This window comes from Hemitrygon akajei, chromosome 12 (assembly GCF_048418815.1).
Source record: "Hemitrygon akajei chromosome 12, sHemAka1.3, whole genome shotgun sequence".
Lineage (NCBI taxonomy): Eukaryota > Metazoa > Chordata > Chondrichthyes > Myliobatiformes > Dasyatidae > Hemitrygon > Hemitrygon akajei.
The window spans coordinates 62,154,531-62,176,849 of NC_133135.1; the positions used below are offsets into that span (position 1 = coordinate 62,154,531).

General features: G+C 40.9%; 2 protein-coding genes across 2 annotated transcripts in view; one reads left to right on the top strand and one right to left on the bottom strand.

Annotated features, from left to right (window-relative positions):
* LOC140737090 (cytosolic phospholipase A2-like) overlaps positions 1 to 22,319 on the top strand; it is a 240,955-nt gene that overhangs the window by 22,495 nt on the left and 196,141 nt on the right. Inside the window, exon 2 of the mRNA XM_073063260.1 lies at positions 517 to 748. The gene's annotated coding sequence lies outside the window, so the exon portion shown is untranslated. The remainder of the gene's footprint in view (positions 1 to 516; positions 749 to 22,319) is intronic.
* LOC140737091 (prostaglandin G/H synthase 2-like) lies at positions 13,107 to 22,064 on the bottom strand. The gene is made up of 10 exons (XM_073063264.1): positions 21,853 to 22,064; positions 21,427 to 21,543; positions 21,159 to 21,302; positions 20,618 to 20,761; positions 19,269 to 19,450; positions 17,210 to 17,293; positions 16,810 to 17,056; positions 16,308 to 16,594; positions 15,870 to 16,017; positions 13,107 to 15,504 (listed from the first exon to the last, which is right to left on the bottom strand). The coding sequence occupies exons 1-10, from the start codon at positions 21,938 to 21,940 to the stop codon at positions 15,101 to 15,103; spliced, it is 1,845 nt and encodes a 614-aa protein (XP_072919365.1). The 5' UTR covers positions 21,941 to 22,064; the 3' UTR covers positions 13,107 to 15,100.

A 22,319-nucleotide genomic window follows, 5' to 3' on the forward strand; every position in this document is an offset into this window, starting at 1 on the left:
TAAAGCTGATTTATTATGAAGACGTGCTAGATCAGTGCAAATTCATTCTTCTTTCACTTCCTAAAGAAGTACTTCATTAATTATAAAATTAGATTCTGTTATAGTTGCTTCCTCTGCACCTGGAGGCTGGAAGCTGGAGATGGCCTGTCTGGGGATGGAGGACAATATGTGTTTGTGGGCGGGTGTGAAAGAGGAACAGGGCTTCTATTGCTGTAGTTTTTGATGCTTGCTGTTCCTTTAAGGATTGTGGGCATGGTATGTTAATGCTGGAATGTATGGCAACACTCGTGGGCTGCCCCAAGCACATTCGTAGGTTGTATTGGCTGTGAATACAAATGATACATTTCTCTGTATGTTTCAATGCATGCCTGATAAATAAATGAGTCAGAATCTCACACTTAACTATATTAAACCCCATCTGTAATTAAAACTTTACTTATGTAGCATTAAACATTTCAACCCTGGGAAAAAGATACCAGCAGTCTTCTCTAGCTATGCCTTATAATCTTCTTCCAGGTCTTCCCTCAGCCTCTGCAGCTCCAGAGAAAACAACCCAAGCTGGTCTAAGCAACGCGCACAAAATGCTGGAGGAAATCAGCAGGCCAGGCAGCATCTATGGAAAAGGATAAACAGTCAACGTTTTGATGAGACTCTTCATCAGAGTTTGTCTAATCTCTTACAGCTGCATGCCCTCCAATCCAGCCAGCATCCTGGTAAACATTTTCTGCACCCTGCCTCAGCTAATAAGGTAGTATATTCAAATATAAAATATACTTCGTCTGATCTTTCAAAAAATTAAATAATATGTTGTATATATGCACTAGCATTTACATTCTTGATTTGGCTCAGGGCAGCCCAGCCAGTATTCCGTCTCTTCTGCACCCATATTGTGACACATTATTTATTCATTACGACACTCTGCACTAGATGCTATTTTTTATCATTAGTTTGTAAAACCTGGGTGTTGCCACTTCTAATTGCCTTAAGGGAGAGGATGGTGAGATGTCTTCTTGAATCACAGCAGTTTGTGTGTGTTGCTTTGGATTCTCAGCATCTACAATTTTCTGTGACAGAGTGAAACTCATTTACCACTGAAAACTTTTGTGCTTTATGCTAAGATTGTAAAATTGACCAAGAATAGCTGTGACTATTTTCCCAACTTGATTTGAGTTTCTGAATAAAGTGCAATCATTAGAATCGCTGCTATACCATCTGCTGAACAACATGGTGCCTGCAGCACACCATTGTGTGTGGATGACAGACAGAGCAGAATTGTCACTTTTCCCTTAATGTAGAAACCAGGGGCATGACAACTAATGTGTAATAAAAACGTAATTATAGTGTGGGCAGTACATGCAATGCTGGAGAAACTCAGCAAGTCAGGCAGCAACAATGGAAGGGAATATATAGTCACTGCTTTGGGCCAAGACCCTTTATCAGGATTACAATGTGGTGGATGTCTGTAAGGGAATGCCACTCCCTGGCGTAGTCCAGGCTGCCAGAACACAAGCTGACAAATGCACTGAAACTTGGCACAGCCAATGCTAAGGCTCTGAGGTGAAGGACCAGAGTCTTTACATTACCTCACATGGAGGGGTGGAGCTGTGTGGGGAAACCCCTCGAACAATGAAACGAGCATAACCTCAGGGTTATATTTACTAGTTCTTTCCTCTAATAGAAGTTTACACTAATGATTGTAACGATTGTGAATGTAAAAGATTTTTGTACTGTTTCTTCCTTTGTACATTTTGTTTTATTCTGAATGAAGTTTATTTTTAAAACTAGAAAAAAATTGTTCCAGACAAGATTCCCCATAGTGGCAAGTGGTAGATATCAGTGACTCCCCCTGTAAGAATCTGACTCAGTCATAAAGCCATACAGCATGGAAGCAGGCCTTTCCATCTACCAAATCTACACCAACCATCAAGCACCCTGTATAATACTTCTACACTCCTAACACCATTCCCCAGATTCTACCACTCACCTATAACGTTGTTACAGAATGATTTTACTCTATTTCATGACATTTGTTCCAGATGTACCTCCAGTCCAGATATCTTGACTTGAAAACCAACCATCTACTTTCTGTTTGTCAAGGCTGTGTCCTCAGCCCATTACTGTAGTCCCTACACACTCATGACCGTGTAGCCACATCCTGCCCTAAATTAATTTACAAGCTTGCAGTTGAAACCATCAAGTGGGCCAGATGTCAATCATTGAGGAGACAGTAAAGGAAGGGTGCAAGAGTCTTGTAGCATAGTGTCAACATAATAACCTTTCCCTCAATGTCATCAAAGTGAAGGAGCTGGTTATTGACTTCAGCGAGTAGGATAGGGCACATACATTCTGGTCTGTATAAGTTAGTTGAAAGCTTCAAGTTCTTATGCATAAATAGCATTAGCAAATGTCCAAAAGGGAATGGCAAAACCTCTATTTCCTTGGAAGGCTAAGGAAATTTGACATGTCTCCCATGTCCCTAATCAATTTTTACAGACACTCTGTAGAAAACATCCTATCCTGATGCGTTACAGCTGTGATTTCAGTTTCTGTGGCTGACATGAAAACATCCTTCAGGAGGGTGAACTCACTGAAAGCATCCAGCCCAGATGGAGTACCTGGCCGAGTACTGAAGACTTGTGCTGATCAACTGACTGGAGTGTTCACTGAGATCTTTAACCTCTCACTTTGCCATTCTGGGGTACCCACCTGCTTCAAGCAGGCTTCAATTATACCAGAAGAACATGGTAACCTCTCTCAATGCCTATGATCCAGTAGTGCTTACATCACAATGATGAAGTGTTTTGAGAGGTTCTTGATGAAGCATTTCAACTCCTGCCTCAGAAGTGACTTGGATCCAATCCAATTTGCCTACCAGCACAACATGCCCATAGCAGATTCCATTTCATTGGCTCTTCACTCAACCAATGAAAGATGCTTATACAATAGAATGCTCTTTATAGATTACAGCTCCACATTCAAAACTGTCATCTCCTCAAAACTAATCAATACACTTCAAGGCCTTGGCCCCAATAGCTCCTTGTGCAATTGGATCCCCAATTTCCTCGCTTGAAGACCCCAGTCAGTTCAGATTGGCAACAACATCTCCTCTACAATCTCCATCAGCACAGGTGCACCACTGGGCCGTGTGTTTAGCCTCCTACTCTACTTGCTTTACACTTACGACTGTGTGGCTAAACACAGCTCCAATGCCATAAACAGGTTTGCTGATGACACTGCTGTCATAGGCTGAATAAAAGATGGTGAAGAATCAGTATACAGGAGGGAGACTGAAAATCTGGTTGAGTGGTGCCACAACAACCACCTCTCACTCAATGTCAGCAAGACCAAGGTGCTGATTATTGAGTTCAGGAGGAGGAAATCTGAGGTCCATGAGCCACTCCTCATCAGAGGATCAGAGGCGGAGAGGGTCAGCAACTTTGAATTTCTTGGTGTTATAATTTCAGAGGACCTATTCTGGACTCATCACGTGAGCACAATTACAAAGAAAGCACAGCAGCATCTCTACTTCTTTAGAAATTTGTGAAGATTTGGCTTGACATCCAAAACTTTGACAAACTTCTATAGATGAGTGTTGGAGAGCGTATTGACTGGCTGCATCACAGCCTTGTATGGAAACACCAGTGCCCTTGAATGGAAGATCTTACAAAAAGTAGTGGATATGGCCCAGACCATCATGGGTAAAGCTGTCCCTACCATTGAGCACATCTATACAGAGTGTTGTCACAGCAAAGCAGCATTCATCATAAGGGACCTCACCACCCAAGACTTGTCCTCGTCTCACTGCTGCCATCAAGAAGAATGTACAGGAGCCTCAGGACCCACACCACCAGGTTCATGAGCAGTTATTACCCCTCAACCATCAGACTCTTGAACTAGAGGGGTTAATTTCACTCAACTTCACTTGCCCCATCCCTGAATCGTTCCACAACCTATGGACTCACTTTCAAGGACTTTTAATCTCATGTTTATTTATTTATTTATTATTCTTTTTTTTTCCTTTTTTTTCCCTTTCTGTTTATATTTGCACAGTTTGTTGTCTTTTGCACACTGGTTGTCCGCTCTGCTGGTGCGATCTTTCATTAGTTCTATTATGGCTATTGGATTTATGGAGTATGCCCACAAGAAAATGAATCTCAGGGTTGTCTACAGTGACACATATATACTTTGATAATAAATTTACTTTGAACTTTGTTATGGCATCTGCTCTGCCCCAGACAGCAAGAAGTTGTCCATCATGCAGCCTTCCTTCCATTGGCTCCAGCTCTATTACTTACGGCCTCAGGAAAGTACCAAGATGCGGAGAAAAACTGCTCTGCCTGTCATCCATACCAATCATTTCATCACATTATCAGCACACTGATGTTGTACAAGGATGCAATAAGAATGTAGGATAAAGTGTTACAGTTACAGAGAAAGTGCAGTGCAGGCAGATGAAAAGACGCAAGGCCACAGAATGATAAGCTGTGAGGTCAAGAGTCCATCTTGTTGTACTAAGGTATCATTAATGAGTGAAGGACCAAGAAGAAGGCATCCACCGTTAAACTGTTCCAGCAGTAGGTGAATCGCAGTGGGTCGAGGTTGTCTGCGAAGCTGGAGCCGAAATGTACTTTGACTTGCCCCTCAAAGCATTTCATGATGGTGGATCTCCTAGTCACAGGTCATTCGTCACTAAGGCAGGTTACCTTATTTTTCGTAAGTACCGGGGTATCAGTGATGTTCTTAAACCTAGCGGGACCTCAGATTGACATAAAGAGAGGTGGAGCCTTCCCACCCCAGTCATTCTCTCATTTGCCCTCTCACATCATAAAACGCAGAACAGTACACCACAGGAACAGGCCATTCGGCCCACAATGTTATGCTGAACCAGCTAAAAAGCAAATCGAAAGCACTCAAACACTAATCCTTCCTACCTACACCATGCCAATATCCCTCCATTTTCCTTCCATCCATGTGCCTATCCAAGTGTCTTTTAAAAGCCTCTAATGTAGTTGTCTCTACCACCATAACAGGCAGCGCTTTCCAGACATCCATGACTCTCTGAGTAAAAAAACTTACCCCTCACGTCCCCCTTGAACCTATACCCTCTCACCTTCAAAGCATTCCCTCTGGTATTAGACATTTCAACACTGGAAAACCGATACTCTCTGCCCACACCTCTTATAATCTTGTAAACCTCTATCAGATCTCCCCTTAGCTTCAAGCACTCCAGAGAAAACAACCAAGTTTATTCGGCCTCTTGTGATAACACATGCCCTCTAAACCAGGCAGTATTCTGTTAAACCTCATATGGACCCTCTCCAAAGCCTTCCTATAGTGGGACAACCAGAAATGTATGCAATATTCCAGATGTGGCCTAACCAGAGTTGTATAAACCTACATCATATTTTCCTGACTTTTGAACTCAATGCCTAGACTAATAAAATCAAGCATTCCATAAGCCTTCTTAACTACCTTATTGACTTGTGTAGCCAGTTTCAAGAAGCTATGAACTTGGATCCCAAGATCTCTCTGCTCAGCAACACTGTTAAGGTACGGTACCATACAGTGTACTGTCTGCTTGCATTTGTGCTACTGAGGTAGAACACTTCACATTTATCTGGGTTAAACTCCATCTGCCATTTCTCAGCCCATTTCTGCAGCTGATCTATATCACACTGTATCCTTTGCCAGTCTTCTACACTGTCCACCATCCCATCAATCTTGGTATCATTCACATAATTACTAACCCACACATCTACATTTTCATCCAGATCATTTATATACATCACAGATAGCAGAGGTCCCAGCACAGATCCCTGACAACTCCAGTAATTACAGGCCTCCAGCTCAATTAAGTCCCTTCAACTACTACCCTCTGATTACTTTGCACAAGCCAGTTCTGAATTTGAATAGGCAATTTGCCATATGACTACACCATCGTAGTTCCGTGTACTGATCCATGCTCTAAATTCATTACTCTTACCCATAATATTCCCAGTATTAAAATATACACACTTCAAACTATCCGACCTATCATACTTGTTATTTCGATTTTGTCTTTCAATACCTTCCCTGACATCTACCTTCTGGCCCAGTGCTTCCCTTACTGACCTGGGGCTCTAGTTCTCAGCTCCCTGCAAAACTAGTTTAAACTCTCCCAAGTAGCATCTACAAACCTCCAGGCCAGGATGTTGGCTCCTCCTCAGTTCAAGTGCAACCCGTCCCTCTTGTACAAAAGATAGAAAAGTCTGAGAAAGTATGAATCTGGAGACTCAACAATAATTTCTTTCTCACTGTTATCAGATTTGAATGGACCTATCATATGGTAAAATATTAACTCTTGCTCTCCCACTTCACTTCCACATGACCTGGGAACTTTGTCTACCTGCAGTACATTTTCTCTGTAACTGCAATAGCATATTCTGCATTCTAATTTCTTTTTACTACCTTAATGTAACAATGAGCTGCCTGGACTGCTTGCAAAACAAAAGTTTTCACTGTATCTCAGTACATGTGATAATAATAAACCAAATCAGTAAAACACTTTTGGTGACAGGTGCAATCAGACTTGCTGCAAAATGGCAGGATAGAGCATTGATTATTGACGTTAGTGGTTTTCCAAGCTTGCCTCCATTTGAATGAAGAATTGTTAACCTTGACTTCATTGTTGAGGAAACTCCCAGTAATGTACTAAAGTAAAACAGCAAATGGATGTTTCCCATATTCTACCTGTCATCACATTCTGTTCACATCTGAATCCTGCATTCATTTTAGCTCTTGTTTTGGTGTCTTCTCGATTTACAGTTCTTTTCTTTGTTTACAATACTCCCTATGGCTTCAGCTCCATCTGTTCCACATTTCCCTCTTTCTGAAGCTCCATACTCTTCAAGTTTAGTTCCCTTGTGCTTCCCTGCTTAATCCTTAATGCACAGTAGCTGTAGTATGTGCCATCTACAAAATATACTGGGATTAGTTCCAGGATTATGTTCTGAAGGCAATTGCCATGTTAGTATTCATTTCAAGAGGATTAGAATATAGGAGCAAGGATGTAGTGCTGAGGCTTTATAAAGCATTGGTCAGTCTGCACTTGGAGTATTGTGAGCAGTTTTGGGCCCTTTATCTGAGAAAACATGTACTGGTATTGGAGAGGATTCAGAAGAATGCTTCCGGAAATTAAGGGGTTAATCTAGGAGGCGTGTTTGATGGCTCTGGGCTTGTACTCGCTGGGGTGGGAGGGGGGAGGGGGATCTTATTGAAAACTATCAAATATTGAAAGGAACAACACACACAAAATGCTGGTGGAACACAGCAGGCTAGGCAGCATCTATAGGGAGAAGCGATGTCAACGTTTAGGGCCGAGACCCTTCCTGACACGTCGACATCGCTTCTCCCTGTAGATGCTGCCTAGCCTGCTGTGTTCCACCAGCATTTTGTGTGTGTTGTTTGAATTTCCAGCATCTGCAGATTTCCTCGTGTTTACTCTTTAAATATTGAAAGGTCTGCATAGAGTGGCTGTGGGAGGATATTTCCAAAAGTGGTTGAGTCTAGGACCAGAAGGCGCAACCTCACGATAGATGGATGTCCATATAGAATAGAGATGAGGAGGAATTTCTTTAGCGAGGAGGTAGTGAATCTCTGGAATCCATTGCCACGGGTGGCTGTGGAGGCCAAGTCATTGGGTATATTTGAAGTGGAAGTTGATAGGTTCTTGATTAGTCAGGGAGTCAAAGCTTAGGGGGAGAAGGCAAAAGAATGGGGTTGTGAGGGATAATAAATCAGCCATGATGGAGCAGATTCAATGGGCTGAATGGCCTAATCCTGCTCCTTTGTTTTATGGTCTTATGGTCTAATTATAACTTGAGATCACTCCGACCTACTTTTTGCCTGAGACATGCTCCAGAAAAAATAACTCAACAGGCTTTTTGGTTATCCCTTGTATAACTTGATGTTAGAGTCTGTTTAGTTACAATATTTAAATTAACTTAATACATTTTGTTATATTAAGCATGTTATAAAAATGTCTTGGTTGACAAACCAACAAAGTATACTCCCCTTCAATTCAAGTCATAATCCTTCACAAAAGCCTTGCTTCCGTGGCAAAATAGTTCATACTTCCAAATCCTAACGAAGGGTCTCGGCCCGAAACGTCTACAGTGCTTCTCCTTACAGATGCTGCCTGGCCTGCTGTGTTCCACCAGCATTTTGTGTGTGTTGTTCATACTTCCAAATGCCGCTTCTAAAGTCAATCTCCTTGAATTTAATGACTGTTTCTGTTGTGTCTCCATCACTATATACAAGCAACAAGGAAGGGCAATGTGGAAGAATAGTGCCCAAACTCTAAGATTGTATACATACATGTATACAAAACAATTATGTACAGCCAGATACACATTGTGTATTGATAAATCTGATGGCCTAGTGAAAGAAGCTGTCCCAGAGCCCGTTGGTCCTGGCCTTAATGCTGCGGTACCATTTGCTGACAGAAACAGTTTGTGGTTGGGGTGGCTGGAGTCCCTGATGAACCTCCGGGCCCTTTTTACACACCTGCTGCTGTAAATGTCCTGAATAGAGGGAAGTTCACATCCACAGGTGTGCTGGGCTGTCCACACGGCTCTCTGGAGTGCCCTATGATTGAAGGTAGTACAGCGATGACAAAGCCAGTCAGGATGCTCTCGATGATCGTGCCTCTGTAGAAAGTCCTGAGGATTTGGGGACTTATGCTGAACTTTATCAGCCATCTGAGGTGAAAGAAGTGCTGTTGTGCTTTTTTCATCACACAACAATTATGCACAACCCAGGTGAGATTTTCAGTGTTGTGTATACTGAGGAACTTGAAACTACTCACTCTCTCAACTACACTCCCACTGATGACAATAGGGGTTAGCCTGTCTCCATTCCTCCTGTAATCCACAATCAACTCCTTTGTTTTTTTGACATTGATGGAGAGGTTGTTTTCTTGGCACCACTGTGTCAGGGCATTGACTTCTCCTTTGTAGGCGGTCTCATCTTTGTTGGAAATAAGGCCTATCAACGTCAGGTCATCTGCAAATTTGATTAGAAGATTGGAGCAGTGATTGGCAACACAGTCATGGGTGTATAAGGAGTAGAGGAGGAGGCTCAGGACTCAGCCCTGGGGGCCTCCTATGTTGAGGGTCAGAGGGGCAGAGGTGAGGGTGCCCATCCTTATCACCTGCCGGCAATCCATCAGAAAGTCCAGGATTCAGCTGTACAAGGCAGGGTGCAGGCCAAGGTCTCTGAGCTTCTAGTCGAGCCTGGGGGGGGGGGGGGGGCGGGGGGGGGCGGGGAGCGGGTGGTATGGTGTTGAATGCTGAATTATATTGTGTTGAATGCTGATCTTCAAATTCCAGTGAATATAGACTGATTCTTATCATTATGATAACCCTCATATCTCTGAAATCTATCTATTGAACATTCAGTTCTGGTTGCCTTCATAGGAGGGATGTGGAAGCTTAGTGAGGGTGCAGAAGAGATTTATCAGGATGCTGCCCAGATTGGAGAGCATGTCTTATGAGGATAGGTTCTCTTTGGAGCAAGAAGGGTAAGATGTGACTTGGTAGAAGTACACTAAATGTTAAGAGGCATAGATCAAGCGGACAACCAGAGAATTTTTCCCAGGGCAGATATGGCTAGTGCCAGGGAGCTTAGTTTTTAGGCAGGTGGAGGAAAGTATGAGCAGGATGTCGAAGGTAAGTATTTTGTACAGAGGTTGGTGGATGTATGGAACATGCTGCCAGGGTTGGTGCTAGAAGCCGATATATTAGGGACATTTAAAAGACTCTTAGAAAGGCACATGGATGATACAAACATGAAGGACCATGTGGGACTAAAAGGTTAAATTGATCTTTTTTCTCGTTAGGTCGCATCTGGAATGTCCAGTTGGCAGACAATTTCCCTCCATGCTCTGCCTCCTCCGTCTGCCGCCACTGACTCTAAATTGATCTTAGAGTAGGTTAAAAGTACAGTACAAGACCAGGTACTGTGCTTTTATTTTGTATGTTCACTTTGATTCATTGCTAATAAAATATTTACTTCCTTGAGTAAGGAGGTCAGAAGTTTATACAGTGCTCCAAGCAGACAGTTTAAGTTGTTCTTTGAGAAAGGACTTCAATGTGTCATGTTCTGCCTTCTAAATGTGATTCCAGTCCCATCATTGTCGATGGTTCTTAACAACCTCCTCAGCTCAATGTCAATTGAGAATGGACAATAACCATTAGCGTTTCCAACAACATCCATATCCCAGAAATGAATGCATTTTAACTGTTCTACAATTATAGATAAAGTTACTCTTCCTTCACTCCACTCTGTTATCTCTGAGGCTGCCAGGGATATGAGCATAGTCACCACACTTTTTCTCATCTATAGACCATCCTTTGGCAACACCATCTTAAACACAGTGTCTAAACAGACATCAGAGGCATCTCTTTTCTCTCTCCGCCTACATACAGCCTATCTAATATTAATCCTTCTCCATCACCCTCATTTTGTAATACCTCCCAAAAATTCAAACTTCTATGTTTGCATCACCAGAGGTCTAGCTTCTTGAAATCCCTCTACCACCCTACTACACCCCACCTCCAGCATCCGCACTAAAACTTACTGACCTCACTATGATAATAATCTTTCTTCAACATAATTCCTTCTCTGAATTAATAGCAGTGCTTAATGATAGTGCTTCAGCAAAACACCTTGAGGTCATTTCTATATTAACTAAAATCATGTAAGAGTATATATCATAGACTAGCACAACACAGGGGCAGGTCCCAGACACAAGAGTCTGCAGATGCTGGAACAGTCCCTTCAGTCCACACAGTTGTGCTCACCTAATTAAACTGATTCCTTCTGCCCACACATAGTCCATATCCCACTATTCTCTGCAGATTAATGTCTCCATCTAAGAGCCACATAAATGCCTCCACTATTTCTGCATCCATCATCACTCCTGGCAGTGCATTCTGTGCACCCAGCGCTCACGCTATGAAAAATTTGCCCTGTACTTCTCGTTTGAACCTTAAATGCACTGAGAATCCTCTATTAAAAGGCATTTCACCCCTTGCTGTCTACTCTTATCTATGCTTCTCATAACTTTATAAGCTTTCATCAGAGTCCCTTCAGCCTCTGACGTTCCAGGAAAAACAACCTATGTTTATTCAATCTATCCTTATAACATATGCTCTCCCATCCAGGTAAAATCCTGGTAGATTTCTTCTGCACACTCTCCAAACCTTTCCTGGACTGAGAACTGAATGCAGTACTCTAGATGCAGAGTTGTATAAAGCTTTCTGACCTTTGAACTCAGTGCCTCAACCAATGAAGGCATAAGCTTTTATTGCGGTCTTAACAATGTGCAGCCATTTTCAGGGAGCTGTGGACTTGGAACCCCAAGGCCCCTCTACGCCATTAAGGGTCCTGCCATTAACCGAGCAATTTCCTTTTACATTTTATATCCCAAAGTGCAACATTACATACTGTGCTTACCTGGACTAAACTCCACCTGCCATTAAATATTTATTTATGTAGTATTAAACTTTCCAACCCTGCAGAAAAAGATACTGGGTGTCTTCTCTATGTTCATTAACATTTCTCCCAATGTTACCTCTTAAAAGAAATTTACTGGTTTATGAAGCTGATTTAGTCTTGTTTGTGAATGTTTTTCCAGATATCCGGCTAGTATTTAGTTTAGATGTTGTTATCTTTCCTTTCGTCAGTTTAAAGCTCTTTGATTCTTGGGTTTTTGTTTATCTCCCATTTTTCACAGATAATCCACACTAGCTAGCTTCATTTCTGTGGAGCTGTGGAACTATGGAGGTTTATGCTTTCAGTCTGAAAGTTAATGTTACTATGTTCTCTGCTCTTCTTGGCTGGTGTCATTCTTTAGGAAAAACCAGTCTGCTTTTTTTCTGTCCTAGAGCAAAGACAAATAAATCCCAATAGAAAGCTAAGTAACCTTGAACTCCATATAAAAGACACGAAGGCAGAAACGATTTTGCTGATAATTTTTTCATCATTTTCAGTGTGGCATGTAGAGTTGTGGTTAGCGGAACTATTACAGCTCCAGTGACCAGGGTACAATTCTGTTGCTGTCAGTAAAGGGTTTGTACATTCTCCCCATGACTACGTGGGTTTCCTCTGGGTGCTCCATCCAGTTTCCTTCTACATTCCAAATATGTGTGGGTTACTAGGTTAATTGGTCACATAAATGTAACTGGGTAGCACAGACTTGGGCCTGAAGAGCCTATTACCGTAATGTATCTACATACGGTAACATTAATACTACATATAGTATTAATGGTAAGACTCTTGGCAGTGTGGCGGATCAGAGGGATCTTAGGGTCCAAGTCCATAGGATGCTCAAAGTAGCTGCGCAGGTTGACTGTGTGGTAAAGAAGGCGTATGGTGTATTGGCCTTCATCAATCATGGAATTGAATTTAGGAGCTGAGAGGTAATGTTGCAGCTATATAGGACCCTGGTCAGACCCCACTTGGACTACTGTGCTCAGTTCTGTTCACCTCACTATAGGAAGGATGTGGAAGCTGTAGAAGGGTGCAGAGGAGATTTACAAGGATGTTGCCTTACAAGGATTGGGGAGCATGCCTTATGAGAATAGGTTGAGTGAATTTGGCCTTTTCTCCTTGGAGCGAAGGAGGATGAGAGGTGACCTGATAGAGGTGTATAAGATGAGAGGCATTGATCGTGTGAATAGTCAGAGGCTTTTTCCCAGGGCTGAAATGGTTGCCACAAGAGGACACAGGTTTAAGGTGCTGGGGAGTAGGTACAGAGGAGATGTCAGGGGTAAGTTTTTTACTCAGAGAATGGCGAGTGCACGGAATGGGCTGCCAGCAACGGTGGTGGAGGCGGATACGATAGGGTCTTTTAAGAGGCTTTTAGATAGGTACATGGAGCTTAGTAAAATAGAGGGCCATGGGTAACCCTAGTAATTTCTGAGGTAGGGACATGTTTGGCACAACTTTGTGGGCCGAAGGGCCTGTATGGTGCTGTAGGTTTTCTATGTTTCTATCTCTAAATTAAATTAATTACTTTTTAACTTGGTCTTTTTGAAATAAAATAAAACACAAATAAAGTGCAATCCGTCAACAGTATTAGTTTAATGGAAAGAACATTTTGTAAAGATTCGAGGTTGTTCTGAAACATAATGTTCAATTACAGCAGATTACATCAAGTCAGTTGGCAGAGATGGACAGAGAATTATTCTCACATTGTAAGGTCTGAACACTGTTGCATCTTATTACTTTTGTTATAATTTGTAGCCCACTTTGTTTTGTTGCTACAGAAAGGAGGAATTCTGCCTTTGTGTGTTGACAGGGAATGTTTGCTGATTACAAAATTGCTGCACAGCAGCTATAATAGTTATAAAAAATTACATATTTCATGAATTATTAAATTATACATATTGTTCAACAATCATGATCCATACATGCAATATAAAAAGTGATGAAGTACAAAAGGTCCGATCAATTATTTACAAATAAAGAGATCTGTAACTATTTTAGTTGTAAATTTTGATTTTCCCTCTCATCTGCAAAAATCTTGTCCATTTCATAGTTAACATATAAATTTTGGAATGCAAAAATAGAAACTCTAGATTTTTGTTCTATTGACTCAAAAATATACAGTTTTACAGAAACCACATTTATTTACATAAATAAATAAAATATTAAATAATAAATAAATTTTAAAGCCCTTTGAAGTCAATTTGCATTTGCACCTCCACTTTAATGCTAAGGTTCAGTCATACTAAAGTGTCCTTCCAAAAGTATCAACAACCATGTATGTGCACATAAACCATATCTATGTTTCATCAGCTACATGGCCATGGAAAGACTGGTAAAGAAAAGACTATCCTATCCTCATTAGGTAACCACATGAGGTACTGTACAAAAGTCTCAGGCACATATATATATGGCTAGGATGCCCGAGACTTTTGCAAAGTACTGTACTAATTTTACGTATTGCACTGTGCTGCGACATATGTAACTGACGATAAACCTGATTCTGATATGGGTCTCTATTGTGGACTAAGAGTGGGAAGTGGGCAGGGAGAGGGGAATTATGGGGAAAGGAGAGGGGCAGGGAGTGGAAAGCACCAGACAGACATTCTGTGAAGATCAATAAGTCAACTATTTGGAATCAAATTACTTGTCTGGTGACTCAGGGCTGGGTGTAGCTGCACCCACACCACCCCCCGCCCCTGGCACTCCTCTGTCACCTGTCCTACACCCCTCCCACAGCACTCCACCCTCACGATCCTATGTTCCCAGCAGATTTACAAACTTGATCTCTGGCCCACAGTGCCAAATACAGTGCTGTGCAAAAGTCTAGCAATATAAATGTGCCTAAGACTTTTGTACATTCACTAATAGTCGCAGGTATGTTCAATAGTATGATAACTGCTGCTCCATTACTGCTGTAGCAATATCAAGATGCCTTGAAGTTGCTGCAGTGGTGTATTTAAACTGAAGTCAACAAAAAGACAAGTCTATCTCACAAGCGGGGATTAGCACCAGAACAATTGTGACAGCTGATCTGGTCCAGGGATAAAAACTACATTCATATTTGCAAATGAGGCAATCAAATAACATGTAGCCGGAGTTTCAGCAGCAGAGGCAAGGAGGGTGTCTTAATCATATTCACATTGTGCTCAGATTCAAGCTCAAGATTCCAGAGACTACAATACGAACAGGCTAAAGAAGTATTTTCAGTTTGTGTTTGGACACTGTGTCAATATTAGATATGGGGCCCTGAATCTGAATTCTCCTGCCAATGTTTTCCTCCACCTGGATGAATTACCTTCTTTCCGGTGTGTTGATTTCTTCCCAGTAAGTCACACCAGTGTACATTATCCACATGAGAGTCTTATCACTATGTGTTGATGGAACACTTGTTCAACAGATAGGGACATCACACTCACACCTGATCTCTATAGTCACAAGTAATCCAGTAGGAGGAAGTCAAAGCAAGAACAGAAACCCTGAATAATAATTTTTCTGCTGTGACTAAATGTAGCACCTTCCTCATAACTCTGGTGACATTTGACAGCACAGTTATTGAATAAAAACAAACTTAAAGTTCTATTGTCCGCTCTTTCAAGAGAACATGTGGATTAACATCGTGACTGGGCGACTTGGAGCTGATTGAGCCTGTATTGCTGGGGTCTGACTGAGGAACACTGAATGATACCACCGGGCATGGTCCTTTTAGATTATTGCAGACCAACTTGCTCAGCGATGCAGTGTTTATAATGTCAAAGCCAACTTTGCCACCAAAGGTGCTAGGTTTCCAATATTCTGGAGAACAAATCAGATTTCCCATTAAACCCTTCAAAGAGAAGGGAGCACCCAACTCAACCATAGTTTCTCCAAATATGGCTCCAGGCCTTGGCTTTTCTATCATTAAAGCAGTATACATTTCCATTGCATCAATATCCCCATAAAGTTCCTTCAGCTCAGATGCCATTTCTGTTTCACCTGTAATATAAAATAGACGTATAAGTTACACCAAGTACTATTCAAGTATAAACAGTCACATTATGTAAAAGAATGTTGATATACTTTTTAACAATATAAATAATCACATAAACAAGAGAAAATATACAAGGATGTTGCCAGGACACGAGGACCCGAGTTTATAGGAAAAGGTTGAGTAGGTTAGGAGTTTATTCTCTGAGTGTAGAGTAAGGACAGATTTGATAGGAGTATACGAACTTATGAGCGGTATCAATAGGGCAAATGCAAACAGGCTTTAGCCACCAAGGTTGAGTGAGACCAGAACTGAAGGTCATGGGTTAAGGGGGAAAGGCGAAATGTTTAAGGAGACTATTTCCAGAACTCACCTGTGAGCTCTTCAAAAGACTCATAGGGCTTCAATGAAAATCGCTTTCGATACTCATTCAGAGACTTGTATCGCATCTGTCGAGTATGCTCAATGGTAGAGATTGCCACTTTTAATAATGCTCCATTCAGATTTCTGCCTCCAGCAACCTGTAGATAGACCAGGGTCATTAATTTTGAAGTTTCCCAAGTCATGAATCCAGTAATTTTTCTGCTTAATGGTGTATTTTTTTAAATTCTAACTGAGCTTCAATATAATTCCTTTCTGACAAAAGAACATTCAGTAATGTTTCTATGAGAAATGCCATGGATAATTACATTTATTTATTCTATTAATAATTAAATTTTACTAACATGTCCATTTGATACCTGTAGCATCACAAATAAATTACTATTTTTTGAACCGTTATGAAACAAACAGAAAATAAACTGATACTTACCCTACCAGCAATTTGCTTGGTGAATGAAGCCACCATATTGGAGATGCCATGCTTCAGCAGCACTGAGTTATTGAAGAGGAATTCAGGGTAGCTGTACTCTTTGTCCTCAATATTGAATGTATCAGGCATCAAAGGGTGCCAGTGATAGAGAGTGTTAAACTCTGATGCAATTCGGTTACTATACTGGAATTGCTGGTTGAAGAGTAACTCTGGATCAAATTTCAACTTGAAGTGATAACCACTCAGATGCTGCACATAATCCTCAATTACGATTTTGATCGTCTCTCCTGTTAGAGCCAATAAGATAGTTTCACTATTTATTTTTAAAAGAAAATAGCATTTTTTTTAACAAAGGAACTATTTTATTCAAATGAAACTACAAAAGTGAAATAACTTTCCCCTCTGTTGTATTCTAACATTTTCTCCTGATGGTCTTGGTGTGAATATATTCCAAAGTTCAAAGCTTGCTTGAAGGAGAGTTGGGTATGATGGATTCACTCACCTATCAGTATCAGTCTGGTAGTCTGGAAAAGCTGCTCATCGTCCCACTCCGGATGCTCGACTTTCAACACATCACAGACTCGGTTATGTTCCCGCAGCCAAATTGTTGCATACATCATCAAACCTGGGACCAGGCCAAAGAATTCCTGTCCCACTGCAAACTTCAAGTGTTCTGGGACATGAGGAGGGTATATCATCTTTACTGGTGCTTCTTTAACTGTGGGAGGATAGACTTCTCCATTTATAATCTGTAAGAGAAATTGTAGATTATAGATTTCTATTGGGCTATATCCAAAATTCTCTGAAACCAAAAGCCAAAACAGTACTGTAATTTGACACTGAACATGCAGGTATAATTATGCCATAGCAATATATTATAACACATTCTGGTTAAAGCCTACCTGATACTTGAGTTTCCCATCTGTAAATAGTCTCAATTGGTGTTGTCGATCCAAAGTTTCTCCATATATATTACTTAGGTCAACCTGTATAATAGAAACATGTAAACCATTAATATGTCAGGAAAACAATGAAGCAGAGTCAAGATATTTTATGGAAGGGGAATCTACTAGAGCTCTTTGTGGAAGTAGCAAAAAGGAAAGCCATTAATGTCATGTTTTTGGATTTGAGAAGGCATTCAGTAAGGTGCTACATAGGTTACCACACAAGATCGGAGTAACGTATTGTCATGAATAAGGGGCAGCTAAATGACAGAAAACAAAATTGGGATAAGTTGGTCATTTTTGGAATGATAGTTCCAGTCGAGTGCCACAGAGATCAGTACTGGGACCTGGGCTATTTATAACATACATTAAAAGGCATGAGGAGACTGAGAAATAGTCGACTTAATTGATGATGCAAGGTTTGTGGATCAAATTATGAGAAAACAAAGAGCCTGCAAAGGGATAGAAGATATATCAAGTGAATGGGCAAGTAATGACAAATGAAGTAAAATATGAAGGTATCCATATTAGCAGAAAGAATAAAGAAACTAATTATTATTTAAAGAGTCTAAGATTTCATTTCATTTCATTTTTCAATCTTTTTATTGATTTTCAAATAAAGAATATACAAATCAGAGGAGGAGTTTAGCAAACAGATAATATAAAAACATATAAACAGCAATAAAAAAACAGAAAATATATAATGTCAAAATCAGATAGGTAAAATGTTACGCTGTTATATATACAATAAGCAAAAAAAAACTACAACTCCTCCTAGCAATCATAAAAAAAGATTGGAAATTTTATTTAATAAAGGAAAAAAAACCACTAACTAACTAAAACGAAAGAAAAGAGAAAGAAAAAAGAAAGATTGGGCAGTCCAATTGAGGATAAAATTTAAAGAGAGAGAGAGGGGAAAAAAACATCCTTCCAGTCATCTCCGAACCTTCACGGATAAGGATTTTCCCAAAAAATTTAAAGAAAAATAAATAAATAATAAATAAATTAAAGCATGTGAAAATATTGAATAAAGGGTTGCCAGACCTGTTCAAAATTAAAGGATGTATCAAATGTCTGGCTTCTAATTTTCTCCAAGCTTAGGCATGACATAATGGAGGAGAGCCAATAAAAAAGAGTAGGCGGGTTAGATTCTTTCTAGTGTAGCAAAATAGCTCTCCTAGCCAGTAAAGTTGAAAAGGCTATCATATGTTGAGCGGAAGCAGAGTCTAAGATTGCATAATGTGATATAAATGATCTGAAGCTCTGCTACATAGCACATAAAAAGGCAGTGTGAAAATGCAACAGGTAACTTGGAATACCAACAGAATGTTGACATTTGCAAGGGATATGGAGAGAAAAGTAGGGAGGTGTTGAGGATTTGAAGCAATTTTGCCAGACACTGGCATGATTGTACCGAGAATACTATGTAGTTTTGGTCATATTTAAGGGAGGATGGGTTTACATTCGAAGCAGCGCAGAGACAAGAAGAAAGGTTGAACCAGTTTGGCCTACAATTATTGAAAAAAAGATGAGAGGTGATTTTATTGTAGGATATAATATTCTGAGGGGGGGGGGCTCTGTTGATAGGATAAATGCTAAGAGGGTATCTAGAATTAGAGGCCATAAGCTCAGAATAAGGGTCATCTGTTTCATACAGATATGAGGAAGAATTTCTTCACTCAAAGAGTAGCAGATCTCTAAAATCTACAACAGAGCTGTAGAGGCAGTGATTGAAAACAAGCCAAGATGGTGACTGCCAGTTAAAACCACAAGAGACTCAAGGGAATTTGGGCAGGAGAGAGAAAGTGCATTGTGGCTCAGAATGAATCAGTTATAACCTTACTGAATGGTGAATCATTCTCAGGGCCAGATTGCCAGTTTCATTTTCTGCAGCTTTTATTTTGAATTCAAAAGTTCTCTTCAACATGGAATGCCAATTTATGATATGAAAGTAGAATTACGGATTATTTTGTTTTGATTTATTCAAAAACAGCTGAGTTACATGATTTGTACTTACACCATGTCCCAGTCCCTTAGTGAATTCGGGGCCTCGGCTCTCATCTGTCTTAAAAAATTGATGAGTGAAATGTTGAGCAAAGAAGGCAAACATCATATTAGTCCTTTGGGGATCAGGCACAAACTTCTTCCTCAGGAGGAACCTTTCTGCTAAATACTTGGAGTCGGGCAGTGTTTTCTTTCCTGTGATAGAACAGAGATGCAAATCTGTGAAGTGGAATTAATTACACAAAATGTGGTGAAATTTCTTTCACACCCCAAGTAATGAAATATATCTAGGGAATGTCTGTAGGAGGAACACCGAAAGAGGCAGCATCACTCTTGAATTCATGTCTAGCCACAAAAGGCTGCAAGCTTAAAGCAAGTTGCAGTGAATTTCCAACTGCAAGCCAGAAGCATAGCGGTTAGTGCAGCAATGTTACAGCTCGGGGAACTTCGGAGTTAAGAGTTCAATTCCGGTGCCGTTCTGTGAGGAGTCACTGTATGTCCTCCCTGTGGGATGTGTGGGCTTTCTCCGGGCGCTCTGTCTTCCTCCTGCAGCCCAAACCTGTACCAGGTAGGTTTGTTGGTCATTGTAAATTGTCCCCTGATTTGGCTGGGGTTAATGGGAGTTATGAGGTTGGATGCACAGCGTGGATCAAAGGGTGAGATTGCTAAATAAGTAAATAAATGCCATATATTTCTTTCATCTGTTTATTTCAATGGATAAAATATTTGGTTATGGACAATCTCACCTACAATTCTGTTTTATGGCAGCTTTAAGCCCCCACACAAGATTTTCACATAAACATTTTCAGCTAGCCACAAAACCTTGGACAGAGACTCAAGTTCTAAGAAGCTCAGAGTATCAGTGGGAGCAGCGAAATTATGTATACAGTCATTCTTGCAAGTGTTTATATTGTTGTTCCTCAAAATCTACTTCCCTAAAATCACCATGCAAAGAAGTTTCAGGAAAACAAGATGGGGATGCAAATTAAATGATGGTAACAAATCAGCTTCAACTATTTACTCTCCATTGAAGTTTTCATTGAATTCCTTTCCCCTACTTTTAGGTGGCCTTCACAAACAATCAGATTAATGGAAATGCCTCTTCTCCGCATTTAAAACCCCACTCGATTGTTCCAAAGCAGTCATTACATTAAAGGGGAATTACAAGAAGTTATTGTTTCTTAAAATATTCTGCTTTGATATCAGCCAAGCTCCATACAATCTTCTTCAATACACCAATTACATGACTACCTATTTAATACCGAGACTTGGAAAATCTGACGAGAGAGGAGCGGAAGTGCAGATGGTGAGAGACGGTGTTGCAAAGAAATGTGCTGCTTTACTCTAATATTATCAACTTACCAACTACTCCCATTGGAGTTGGGCAATCTTGTGGAGTTGGAGGGAGATTTCTGGTGTAGTAGGAGATATTGGCATAGGCTTCATAGCTTTTGTAGTCATACTTTGAATTATAGGTAGGAGGACTGTCAATCAAGTGAGATCTGGCTGTATTTTGGGGGAAGAAAGAACTTTATTAACAGTGGCAAAAATATATAAATCTATAGTCTGCAAATAACATGCAAGTACTGTAAGCAATTACTTTAATGAATCAAAAAGGAAAAACATCGACTGTCCGTTGTTTAACAACATCGAGATCTGAACATTTTCTAGTTTTTTCCTACTCCTGACAAAATCCTTTAATTTCCCTTTGCTCTGAACAGGTCAAGCGTTCCCACATATCTTTATCTCGCCCATAAGGAATTTTCACCCTGTCCGACTAGACACTGTTGAACTGTACTGTCAATGCAGTTCCACGTCCATTCCACGTTCCACTCATTGCATTTAATAATAAATCGTCTAGAATCAAATTAAGCCAATGAACAGCATGATTCGTTTTACTTACATACTAAGACGTAACGCATGATCGCGTCTCTGAGGAAGGAGATCTGATTGACTATTTTCCACACGCCAGGATAGTGGGTCAGAATGTAGTGCACAGTGTTTGGGGTGGGTTTCAGGCGGAGCTTCACCCAAGTCCAGAACTCGGCTGTTTGAAGGGAGAGAGAGAGAGAGAGAAACACATTTCTTAAAATGGGCTTCACTTTCGACGTGAAAGTGCGGAGGAAAAAGAAAGGCACAGTAAAAGCTTGCCGTCGGATTGTTTCACTTACGCGTGGTGCAGTTCTGTCCGTAAAATCCCGTACGGGTGCAATCGCATTCATAGCCATCGAAGCCCACCGTGCTGCACACTCCTCGGTTCTGGCACGGGTTGGAACAGCAAGGGTTCGCTGTGAGGGGAAGGGAAGGGCACGAAATTAAGTGAGGCTCGGGAACCACCGATGGCCTGTCCTGAACAAGTCTGTGATTATTACTCGTTCACGATTTGAACCAAACTGTACAACGCATCCGTGGCAGCAACAATTAGTTTCACGCGGCGCCTCTAAACTTGAGAAAGTTGTATTATTATCCAGACCCAAATCCGACGCCAGTGTCACGTTTACAAAACCACGGGCAGAAACCGAAAAGGGGGGCAATAATCCGGACAAGTCCCGCACGGCCGGTGCCGAACTTGCCACGGCGAGAGAACTCCGCCTTACCTGTTTGGCCGAGGGAGAGCAGGCCGGCGACGAGGAGGGTCGCCAGCACTGACCGCTTACTCAGTGCACTGTAGACTCCAACCGTCATCTTCCTCTTCGAGTCTTCTTCTGATTCTGCTTACCCCCGTGTTTCCTCCAACTTTTAAGTTCAGAAGTGAGTCAGTGCACATTCGTCAGAATGGCATTTTGTTAACGTAATTAAGGCCATGCCCTCTTTCCCACCCCTTTCTTACTCTTCCATGAGAAATTGTTGAATACAACTGTCACCGCTTAAGTTACCTATAAATCTTTCATTTGTTACAGTAAATTCTGGCAGTGAACATAATTTTCCTCATTTATTCCATTAAAATAATTTAGTTTCCTTCCAAACGCATGCGTTTTCTGGAAACAATATCGTCTTTAGAAGTCTATTATCCGTTGTCCATGTCAGATACATTTTATACCCTGTCAAAGCTTTCCAGTGTATC

Bases quoted from the DNA above. Each gene is read 5' to 3' on its own strand.
- LOC140737091 (XM_073063264.1), bottom strand. From the start codon at position 21,940: ATGACGGTTGGAGTCTACAGTGCACTGAGTAAGCGGTCAGTGCTGGCG. The intron at 21,303-21,426 runs GTAAGTGAAACA...CCCTTCAAACAG, and splicing joins CGGACAGAACTGCACCACGC to CCGAGTTCTGGACTTGGGTG. The intron at 15,505-15,869 runs GTGAGTTCTGGA...TTTATATTACAG, and splicing joins GTCTTTTGAAGAGCTCACAG to GTGAAACAGAAATGGCATCT.